At 35.3% G+C, this 9,177-nt stretch overlaps 1 protein-coding gene across 1 annotated transcript; it reads left to right on the forward strand.

Annotated features, from left to right (window-relative positions):
• The first annotated feature begins 1,112 nt into the window (after nucleotides 1-1,112).
• Nucleotides 1,113-5,509, forward strand: LOC131692895 (caspase-14-like). The gene is made up of 5 exons (XM_058980268.1): nucleotides 1,113-1,532; nucleotides 4,348-4,559; nucleotides 4,613-4,879; nucleotides 4,939-5,071; nucleotides 5,132-5,509. Exons 1-5 carry the CDS (start codon nucleotides 1,180-1,182, stop codon nucleotides 5,202-5,204), a joined length of 1,038 nt encoding a protein of 345 aa, XP_058836251.1. The 5' UTR covers nucleotides 1,113-1,179; the 3' UTR covers nucleotides 5,205-5,509.
• Nucleotides 5,510-9,177: the final 3,668 nt, after the last annotated feature.

Here is a 9,177-nt window from a genome sequence, read left to right on the forward strand (position 1 = left end):
ATACTGTTCGTCTAATTTCAAATGTTTCTATGTTTGCGAGTCTGTGCAACTCATTTGTGCTAAACCAGGGAGGACGCTTCAAAATCATTTTCAGAATTTTATTCTGAATCCTTTGAAGCGTTTTCTTCCTAGTAGCACAACAACTTGCCCAGATTGGCACGGCATATAGCATAGCCGGTCTAAATATTTGTTTATTAATTAATAGTTTGTTCTTTAGGCAGAGCCTAGAATTCCTATTTATAAGAGGGTATAAACATTTTATATATTTGTTGCATTTTGTTTGGATACCTTCAATGTGATCCTTAAAAGTGAGTTTTTTTTATCGTAAATCAAACCTAAATATTTAACTTGTTCTGACCGCGTTAAATTCAAACCATTGAATTTAATAATATGGTTATTAATAGGTAAGTCGTTCTTGATTTATCATTGCCACCGCACACGAAGCTCAAAATAAGGTGATCCGTGGAAACAGCCGTATTACTGTCAGTTTGAAAGCATTTATAATACAAAAACTACTACATATACGTTTAACCTTACTACGACATATGAAAAATAGTATTACAAAAAAAAATATAAGAATTTATAAAAAACGCGAATAGACTTTATTTTTTGAAACATAAATAGATATAATACCTTAAATGCAATTTTATTAAACTTTATCATTGATTATCTCGAGCTGATCTTGTCTTATGCTGATTTTATCGTAACTATGAGCTTTGATACTATCCCAGGTATTCGGTGTTATCAAAAACCGCAAAACATCATGTTGCAACTGTTCTCACTCAATATAATGTCCTTAGATAGAGATTTATAAAAGGTATTAGAGACAGTTCATCGCACTGTTAGGTTGAAGCTTTTTTATACACCGTCGACAAAATATGTTGTCATCTGTTGCTAGAAATATATTCTCAACCGTGCATGAACAGTATGGCCTAGTGGCTGTTCAGTAGCACGTCTACTTATCTATAGCCACGTTATCTATTATCGTAGATGTACCCCTCGCAGTAGCACTTAACGGTCTCAAAGCGACTTTCCTGCATCGCGACAAGACTATGTTATTTGTCATCAGCGCATTTGGGTGTTTTTTCTGTTATCAGTGTATTCGACTGGCATTCAGTGATATTAAACTGCTGAAGGTATAACGTACATTGCATCAACGAAGAACAGCATAATAAAAAAATGTCAAAATCAATGCAGTGCAGTTCCAATACAAAACAGGAGCAAAGCTCTAGAATTGTTGTCCAGGCCACCAAAACATATTCGAACAGCTTTTGGAAAATTACTAACCACCAATCGGTTCAAGCCTCGAGCGTCGAAGTCCGGAAAGAATCAGCAGAAAGAATTGTTCACAATGGGTCATTATTTAACCAAACAGCCAACACCTTATTCCTACCCCAAGGCAGCTCTCCAATAAAAGACTCGATCATTCGTACCACCAACATGGAAAATAGAATAAAATATCCGCCAAAATCGCACAAACCGGCAGTTGTCAGCAACGGATCACCCGGACCAAGTTTTGAAGGTGTTGGAAGGTATTGTTTCTAAACGTTTTGATTAATTGAAGATGTGGAAATTATTAGACAAGAAAAATTTTAGTGTGTCACATCACGTAAGCCAAAAACTGAATCATCAATGGGTAAGATTTCACAAGTTTTCCAAAATGCATGCGTTAAGAAAACCAATAATTTCTCTATTTCAAATGTTCTCACAACACTTTTTAGCTCAAGTGTATTGAAAAACGTTCGATCTATTTTCCGTTAAAAACACAAAAAATCTAAATTTTTTTTTGAAAATTTTGCATTGAAGAACACAGTTTGTGTGAGCCATTGCACACAACGTAAACTAGAGATGGGTACCTAAATAATACCTTGGATACAACCAAGATATTAATATAGACAAATTCCTTGGCATATTGGAATATATAAAAATTATGACTTTATCTTTATCGAACTATTAAATATACACATTATGTTTAAGTCTCTGCGTACTTAAAGAAACATTCGGTAATCAAAGCAAAGACACAATTTCATTGCCAATTATCTAAACGTAAAAGAACGAAGCTTTTTCTGGTCATAATTTTTACTGGATATACAAAATGTCATAAAGTAAAAAAAAATGTTTATACTATAATTTAATCGTGATACATTTTATCGTTGTAATTTTATCGCGATTAATTTCAGTGTTCTATCGCGATTGCTTTGCTAAAACTTAGTGGCATATTTCACTGGTTTGTTGGATTTCTTTCTGCATATATTAAATATGCGTTGGCCATTTTTAAATTTAGTTTTATTATTCGATAGTACGTACATTTCGATAGTGCGTACGCTAAACGAAGAGAAGGTGTAAGTATTATTGGGGTATACCAGTACCTCCTTAAGAAAAGTGAATGATATCAAAATAATGCAAAACTTATTAAAATGGGTGCAACATTAATTGGATGTACCAGTCTAGATTAATAATGACTAACTAAGGTCACTTTAACCACATTGGCTAATGCAAAATGTTGGAAGTGGGGAGTAAAGGAAGATTTTAAAATCTAGTTTTCAATTTCGATGCCAAATGTTATTAAATTTTTTTCAATGAAAATTGACTTTTCAGGGCATGATAGATTTGACACATTTTGGCCTGTCATGTAGAAAGGTTATGCCCTCATCACCGTATCAAACCCCGTTAGATCCCTCTCCATCGCACCCTCCTCATATCACCACCCCATCCCACCTCACGTCGACCCACAACTCTCTTATTCCCATCGCCTTCAACCAACAGGCATACCAAAATAGGCTGCGGGGGGTTTCAAATGTTTCAGCGTCGACACGTAGCTTATCAAATTCGTGGTTGACGGCCATTATATATAAGTGCAAGGTGTACTAGAGTAAATAGGTCTAATTCGCCCCCTTAAGCAAAAATAGCTGTATTTCACCATTCGACACTATGATTTCCGCACCAACTACTCTAATTTATTGTTATATTAGTTAGAAATTAGTACCTACCCGTTTTATTTTTTATAAAAGACATCCTGATACACGTATTATTAAACATTTTTCAAAGATGCCTAAATTATAGTTTTTTCTTTCACCCATGGCAAAATGCCCCTAGTTAAAGAGTAACAACAAGAGGATGGTATGCCCCTCAGCAATGAGTGGGGCGTTTTAGCCGGTGATGAGCTGTTGTGGAAGCATGAATAATTCTACCCGTACAAATAGTTTTAAGCCAAGCTAAAAACTAAAATAGTAACTATAATGTTCTAGTAAACTACTTGAAATAGTTCTATCAAATCCGCCTGTTTCTAATTGGTTGTAATGCTATTGGAAAAAGTGGGAGCTTACATCAAAGTAGCACTTTTAAAACTTTTGTGTACATTACTGTTTTGCAACATATAAAAAATACCAAACTAACTTAGTAGGTTGATTTCATGAAATGATACTGTTATCAGTCATTTTTACTTTTCAGATAATTCAGGAATCCTGGGAATTGAAAAAGGGCATTTTGCCCCGGTGGGGCGTATTATACCCATTTACCCTAATGGGTTTTGTTCATTGGAATTACATTGATTCATTGCATAAATTGCACTGGCGTTGCATTTTCACGCTGAAATGCAGGCCACTAGATGTGTTTCATTCTCACTGCTGCTAGAATGTGAAAAATCAGTGCAATCCACCGCCTCGGTGTTGTTCAATGAAAAACGACATAAGAATGTAATAGATATTTCCACAATTATATTGAAAATATCCAGCCATGAAATCATTGTTTGGAGGAATGAGAATGTCAGAATTACATCATAAGGTGGATTAAAACAGGTTTTTCAAAATTGTCTTATTTTTCATGTAATGAGCATAACAAATTTGATTTATTTCTTTTAATAATTCGATTTATATGGACCATTCTACTCATTTAGTGAATTTAATAACATGTTTTCAACTTTTTCACTTCATTAATTTTTTAAAATCGTTTGATTTATTTATTTCTATATTTTGCAAGTTTGTTCGATGATTTAATCGTGCAGGACTCGAAACTGTGTTCCGTCCATATCTAGTAAGGTGCCTACTTCGCATGAGTTCTGCAAACTAATCAATGATTCATCAGTGACATGTGTAAGAAATGTCTCATCTCACTGCTAGGTGGATTATGCCTTTTTTTAAAACAATATAGCGAAAAAAACATCTTAAAATTATTTAGCGTTAAATAGTTCAATTTGTTCATAGCAAAATGTTTGTTGGGTGTTTCCTGTAATTGATTCTTTATTGTCTCCAGTCTTAGGATGGCTGTGATGTGACTCACCTAATGTTTCTCTTATCTATATTTATTACGTTCTTCGTTTCATAACCGTCCCTGACCTTTCACACCCAGACTGCAGTTGGAGCGGTACAACCTCCGCGATGGCAAGGCCTATGTTTTGATTTTCCACCACACAAAATTTTTAAACGATTGCTCAGCGAGTCGCGAGGGCAGCGAGAAGGATTTAGCTTTACTAAAGAAGTTCTTCACCAAGTACCGCGTCAAAAGTCTAGATATTTGCGAAAACTACACAGTCGACAAAGTGAGAAAAAAAATGGCTGATAGTAAGTGTTTATCATTGTAGTTCAAATGTGTTGCTCACTAATTATTCTTTCAGTATCCAAGAAAAATTTCAGCTCTATATGTTGTTTGCTAGTTATTATAATGAGTCACGGTGACTCCAAAGATTTAATTAAGGCCCGCGATGGTATGTTCAATCTCGAAGAGGAAATCGTGGAACTAACTTTACTAAACGATACACTGAAAAATAAGCCTAAAATATTCATCATACAAGCTTGCAAAGGAAGAGCGGTGATGGAAACTGATGCCATTCGGAGCGCTACAAACAAGAATGATATAATGAAATGTTTCAGTACCTATGAAGGTGCCCCAAAATCAACTGATTTGATAAAATGTTCTTAGTTCAAATGAATTTTTTTGCAGGTACGGCAGCATTTAGAGATCCCCTTAGGGGTACATTTTTTATACAAGGGCTGTTCAGTCTCATAGAAGAGAATGGTGATAAGGATCTAAAGGAATTGATGACTCTTTTGAGGAAAAAATTTATTGATGAACGGTAAATACATCCGCACAGTGCAAATGTTTTAGTAATCACTCGCTGGTTTATTCGTTGCAGATTCCAACAAGTACCTACTGATATGTCAACGTTAACGAAAAAATTTTACTTCAGGGACCTTAAATTAAATTAAATCTTCAGTTTATAGTATTATATAAAAATTGATGCAGAGCATCATCTCGTATTTTTTCAAAAATGTGCTACGGCGACCAAATTGACAGATTCTAGGGTACAGATTCATAGTGATTTTTTCCGGAGCCTCGTTTTCTTTTTTTCTTTATTATTTAAACCAATATGGAAAAAGCTAAGACAAGACATGACAATTGGGGTTGTTTGTGTTGGAATTGTTCGAGAGTATGTTGCAGCTTCAAATTGTTTGATTTTGACAACTTACACTAAAGAAATTGAGTAACAAAATAAACTGTTGGAATAGTGAAATGGCATCTGGCAGTGTTTACAAGAAAGTAAATCTATTTCATCTAAAAAAATTACATAAATAGAAATAAGCAAATTTAAAAGGAAGTGTACGTAAAGTAAACAGAAATGTTTACCACGCATTAGCCGTAAATGTGAAGGATCTACAAAAACAATAATAAGCCAAGGTCAAGGCTTCGACAATGCTAACGATAGACGATTTTATCCAGTCATGCGTCCGATTGTTTATTTTTTGTATTAAGGGGGGGGGGGGGGGGTTAAGGGTTTCAGTGTGACAAAAATATTTGTTTTTGCGATTTTTTAGAACTTTGCGTGTAGCGAATTGATCAAAACTTTTGTACATTATAGTATATCATTTCAATAACATGCTGTAATTTTTCTATACAAAAATATGGACAAACGACTCGGTGACGAAGCTTTTTGTACAACGTCTCTGGATAAACATGATTTGCGGTGTTACCTACCATTCAAAAACTACTTAACCGGTTTTTTCAAAACTTTGACGCATTCTACGTAAAAATTCTTAACCTCTACGTTGAGTTTTTTAGATAAATTTTCAATTAGGACGATTTTCTACTCATGTTAAATAGAAATTATTGTTTTTCACGAAAAATTCCGCCTTTTTATTAGTAAACACACCCTTAATGAAAAATTATCTCAAAAAATCAACGTAGGGGTTAGGTATTTTTAATATAGAAGGTGTATGCAAAGTTTGAAAGAAATCGGTTTAGTGGTTTTTGAATGGCAGGTAGCACCGCAAATCATGTTTTTCCAGAGACGTTGTACAAAAACCTTCGTCGTCACGTCGAGTTTTTTGTCGATATTTCTGCATAGAAAAATTACAGCATGTTATTGAAATGAATTATAGTGATAATGTACCAAAGTTTGGACAAATTTGCTTCACGCAAAGTTCTAAAAAAAAATCGCAAAAAAAGTGTTTTTTTTTCACACTGAAACCTTTACCCCCCTTAACATAAGCTCTAATATTAAGCAATACGAATGCTAAGTGAAAAAATAATCCATGCTTGTCATTTATTCGAACTTGTCGATACTTTAAGTGCCACCTAACATGACTAAAAGGTCGTAAGGAGATTAAAAGGTAATCAAAATCAATGTTTTCAACTTTTTATCTGTAAACACATTTTTCCATCATAATTTTCCTTAAATATGACAAAAACACCGGTAAAATGGAGATGCTATTGGATTATTGTTTATTTTTCATTGTGAAGTTATGGAAAACAAATAACATGTAATGATTTTCAGAGTTATGGCTATTTACTTTTTTAACATAAACATCGATCCTGCTCATTTTTTCACCAGTTAAAAGTGATGAGTTGTTAAAAATTTAAATTTTGTATGACAAAAAAAGAGTTTACTGCAAAAATTATTTACAGTGGTGACTTCTCAACAGATTTTCAATGTTATTTTGGCCTAATATTGTTGTATATTTCATAATAAATCATGTGCAAAAATAAAAAACCTATTTTAATCCACCTAGCGGTGCAATTGTGCCTTTCTCAATCATGAATCACGAGAATGTGTGCGTTGTTTATATTCATTAAAAACTTTTAAATGCATATATTACATTTTATTATTATACATCACATGACAACTATATACAGGAAAATAAATCATTATTCGAGTTCTAAAATTTTGAAAAAGAAAAAACAGCCATGGTAATATTGAACTGAAAAAAGGTGCGAAATCGGCAAAGTCCCAAAAAGTCGATCTTTATAAAAAAAATTTTTTCGAGATAACATAAAATCTCGACGTTTCATGCATTTTTAAGATGTTTGGCATCAAAAATACGAATTCGATTTCTGAAATTTGAAAAAAAAATTGAGTTCCGGCTTATATGGGAATTTCATATGTGACCGGACGATTTAGTCTATATTTCCGGACCCATATAAGCGATCCGTACGAAATTTTATAGACATCTGTGGGGATATTATAGCTATCATTTGGGACTAAGTTTGTGAAAATCGGCCAAACCATTTCCGGGAAACTGATGTGAGTTCGTAAATTTTGAAAGGTGGCCGCTTTTCCCGGGCACTTACGGAACCATCTATGGTGGTCAATGTAGTCAACGAAAGTTTGGTTGGTCGTCGGTGACCTAGAACAGCAAATTTAAGTTGTTTGAGAGACATTTTAGCGAAATTTTTACCTTTTTTGCTTTCATCGGAGTATCGGTTTGAATCACAATTTACTATGTGATCGCACGCCCAGGCCTGTAACTCCGGAACCGGAAGTCGGATCGGGATGAAATTAAATAGCCATTTACGGGGACGCAATACCTTTCATTTGAGACCAAGTTTAGCCGAATCGGTCTAGCCATCTCCGAGAAACCGATGTGACTGTTATTCTGAATTTAGATACTTCCGCCGGGGCTTCCGGAACCGATGATTGTGACCAATGTGACCAAAGAGACTTTGAATGGCTGTTAATGACCTAGTACTACAAATCGAAGCAGTTGTGGTCACATTTTGGAAAATTTTTCACCATTATACATTCATTGCAGAATTTCTTAAAATCGACATTTTCTGCGTGATCGTACTCATCACCCTGTAATTCCGGAACCGGAAGTCGGATCCATTAGAAATTCAATAGCAGCCTATGGGAACGTTGCACCTTTCATTTGAGACTAAGTTTGTCAAAATCGGTTCAGCCATCTCTGAGAAAAATGAGTGACATTTTTGGTCACATACACACACACATACACACACATACATACATACATACATACATACATACACACATACATACACACAGATATTTTGGGATCTCGGCGAACTGAGTCGAATGTTATATGAGACTCGGCCCTCCGGGCCTCGGTTAGAAAGTCGGTTTTTGGAGCAATTGCGTAACCTTTCTATATGAGAAAGGCAAAAGAATAGTATTTAATTAGCTTAATCAGCATGAGTTCAATGTTATCTTCATGTGATTATATTTTGAAATTTTGGTGGAATGGTTTTAAAAGTGGAGGGAATGGGGGGTTAGTAGAGTGGGAGTGGAGGATGCGTCAGAAATCCTTCATCTTATTTTGGTATACGGGGTGGATGAAGGAAATGCGGGCGTGAGGGTGGTCCAAGGGGACGGTAGTGATGAAGGAGGGAGATGTACGGGCAAGGCGGGGAGGGGGGGGGGGCGGAGGGGCTCTGATGCAATACTCAGCTGCATATTTTGCCTTCCATTTGAGAAAATCGGTTCAGTCATCACCGAAGAACCAATGTGACTTTATTTGTGGAATATGCCCGGAATTCCGGACTTCCGGAATCGTCGATAGTGGACAATATATTCAAAGAATGTTTGATTGGCAATCAGTGATCTAGATCTGCGATTAGAAGTAATTTGGTGACCATTTCAATAGTTTTTAGCCTCTGAGGTATTACGATTGTACCGATTTATATGGGAAATTCCAGTGTATCCTTGCTAACACCCCTGTAACTCCGGAAGCAAGAGTCAGAACAGAATGAAATTCAGCAGCAGTCAATGGTATTACTGTATCTTTCATTTGAAATCAAGTTTGTAAAAATCGGTAGAGAATTCGTTGGGGAATGGGTGTGATATTAGCTTAGGAACTTGGCGGGTTTCCCGGGGACGTCATGAACTGTCATAGGTGGCCAATGTGGTCAAAGCTGCTTTGATTGATCATTAGTGATCCAGACCCGCAA

This window comes from Topomyia yanbarensis, chromosome 3, assembly GCF_030247195.1.
Source record: "Topomyia yanbarensis strain Yona2022 chromosome 3, ASM3024719v1, whole genome shotgun sequence".
In the NCBI taxonomy this organism is placed as follows: domain Eukaryota; kingdom Metazoa; phylum Arthropoda; class Insecta; order Diptera; family Culicidae; genus Topomyia; species Topomyia yanbarensis.

Coding starts and splice junctions, on each gene's coding strand:
- LOC131692895 (XM_058980268.1), top strand. CDS start 1,180: ATGTCAAAATCAATGCAGTGCAGTTCCAATACAAAACAGGAGCAAAGC. Junction 1,533..4,347: donor AGTTTTGAAGGTGTTGGAAG/GTATTGTTTCTA, acceptor TTTCACACCCAG/ACTGCAGTTGGAGCGGTACA. Junction 4,880..4,938: donor ATGTTTCAGTACCTATGAAG/GTGCCCCAAAAT, acceptor ATTTTTTTGCAG/GTACGGCAGCATTTAGAGAT.